The 1,993-nt window shown below is 42.4% G+C and overlaps 2 protein-coding genes across 2 annotated transcripts in view; both read right to left on the bottom strand.

The window, feature by feature from the left end:
* Positions 1 to 383, bottom strand: part of RNPC3 (RNA binding region (RNP1, RRM) containing 3) — a 46,646-nt gene extending 46,263 nt beyond the window's left edge. Inside the window, exon 1 of the mRNA XM_031057871.1 lies at positions 172 to 383. Coding sequence (XP_030913731.1) covers positions 172 to 383 — 212 coding nt within the window. The remainder of the gene's footprint in view (positions 1 to 171) is intronic.
* The window catches only part of LOC102037048 (pancreatic alpha-amylase), a 67,147-nt gene extending 65,434 nt beyond the window's left edge, over positions 1 to 1,713 (bottom strand). Inside the window, exons 1-2 of the mRNA XM_005422110.2 lie at positions 1,590 to 1,713; positions 323 to 445 (exon numbers count right to left, since the gene is read on the bottom strand). The gene's annotated coding sequence lies outside the window, so the exon portion shown is untranslated. The remainder of the gene's footprint in view (positions 1 to 322; positions 446 to 1,589) is intronic.
* Positions 1,714 to 1,993: the final 280 nt, after the last annotated feature.

Below are 1,993 nucleotides of genomic sequence, written 5' to 3'. Positions count from 1 at the left end.
CGCCCCGCGGGAGGGGGCGGGGGCCGGGGCGCTCCCAGCCCTTCCAGCATATCCAGTCTTTCCAGCACATCCAGCGCTCCCAGCACATCCAGCCCTTCCAGCACAGCCAGCCGCCGCACCGGGACCTCGTCACTGCGGGTGTTCGAATATAAAGAGGGAAAAGCTGCTTACTGTAGCGCTGGCCCGGTGTCCGAGCGCAGGGACACAGGCAGGGTGCGGGGACACAAGGCAGGGTACTGGGATGCGCTCCCGGAGGTTTGTGCTGGGTACTCTTCCAGTTTATCATATTTCCGATGAAATCTGCAGTTTTGCAGGATCTTACCTCCGCAGGAGCCGGCCAGCTGCTGCCCTCGGTGTGAATGCGGCCCTGGAGCCAGGAGCATCCCGCTCTGGAGGCACGGAAGAAGCGGGGAGGGGAGGGGGGAGAGCAAAAAGCGACTGGGGGCTGCGGGAACAAAGAGCTCATCTTTAGGGCTTCATGCAGCTGAAGAGGAGGTGGCGGGGACCTCCTTTACCATTAACATTACTAAACTATTTTAACACTAAAGGCAATCTGTCATTTTGAGTAAATTCTCTTCTGCTTCTATAAACACAGCCGTAATCAATTAAAGACCTACTTGTGAAGGAGCCATTGTGTGCAGCCCCATTCAGACATTGCTGAGTTGTCTTTTAGACAGCCTGTGGGGAAACACTGGTAAGGTGATGGGAAAGTTCAAAGTGCCTAACTTTTCAATGTGGATTTTGTTATTGAGACTTTTTTCTCTCTCTTTTTTTTCCATATTGCTTATCACAGCCAGGGTGAAAAATGGATGATATCTCTCTCTGCATTTAACATTCATAATGTCTTCTGCTTGGGAGGTTTTGCAAGTATTTAAAATTATTCTCTAATGTAATTCCTTGGAGGACTTCTGCATGGCAGCAAATCAGTTATTAATCTGAAAGTATTGAAAGCAACAAACAAATCCTATAGAGACTGTACATCCATATATACATATTTATAATTATGCACATGGGCTCAGTTCCTAACACATCACACACCAGTCCAATACAATTCTGTGCAGTGAAATAGAACCTCATTTACAACAGTTTGAAGATGATAATTGCTGATACAAGCCCTTCAAGAACTCAGAGTTCCATTTCATATTGAGAGAAACAGTCCAAAAGTTCACTCCAATGACTCTGGGTTTTTATTATCTTTCTATTGCACTGGATCACCTGTGTCTTACGAGTCTGTGAATGTCACTAATCTTTGAAGAAGCAACCAAAATAAACAAGGAAACTTAAACTTAACCTACGTTATTTTATTCTCTTTCATTTCTCTGAATGAAGGAAAAGGGAAGGTTAAACACAAGACTGTGTATAAGGAGACAAATTTTTTACCCTTGTTTTATTAGGTTGTTTCCTCCCCCAGCATGGATTCCAGGGACATGAGAATAGAAAAAATGAAATACAATTTGAGTTTAAAAATTTGCCATTTTTTTGTGTTTGCATTAGAAATAAATGTAAAGAAATTTTACGAATGGTCTCTATTAAAACAAACAAAAAAATTAAGAGTAGATATTTAGAGATACTTGTGAAAAGAATCCCACCTGTAGAAGCTGGATTTCACGGGGCTTTCTGATGTAGTTGCTTTTGGATCCCTTGTCAATCTTCACTGCACAGTCAGGGGGAAGAGCCTCACAGGAAAATTATATTTGTATCACACTCTCGAAATTCATAAGCACACTGCCTGGGGATTTAAGAATGACAGTGCCTCATTCCAAGGAAAATCACCTAAAATTACCATTAGGCCTTGCAGTCTTTTGACATGGTGTAAATTATTTTGAAGAGACAGAAAAAAAAAAAAAAAGAAAGTGTGAAGATCATAAAGAAATTATCTTCCTTGACAATGACAATGTAGTGAAAAATCATAGATTATGAGAAATGTACTTTCCTTAGGGTGCCTAAGGAAAATGAACAGTAGCTTTTTCTAGGGCAGTGGGAGCAGACTGAA

The sequence above is a fragment of the Geospiza fortis genome, unplaced genomic scaffold, assembly GCF_000277835.1.
Source record: "Geospiza fortis unplaced genomic scaffold, GeoFor_1.0 scaffold403, whole genome shotgun sequence".
NCBI lineage: Eukaryota > Metazoa > Chordata > Aves > Passeriformes > Thraupidae > Geospiza > Geospiza fortis.
This window is presented reverse-complemented; position numbering and strand designations above follow the sequence as displayed.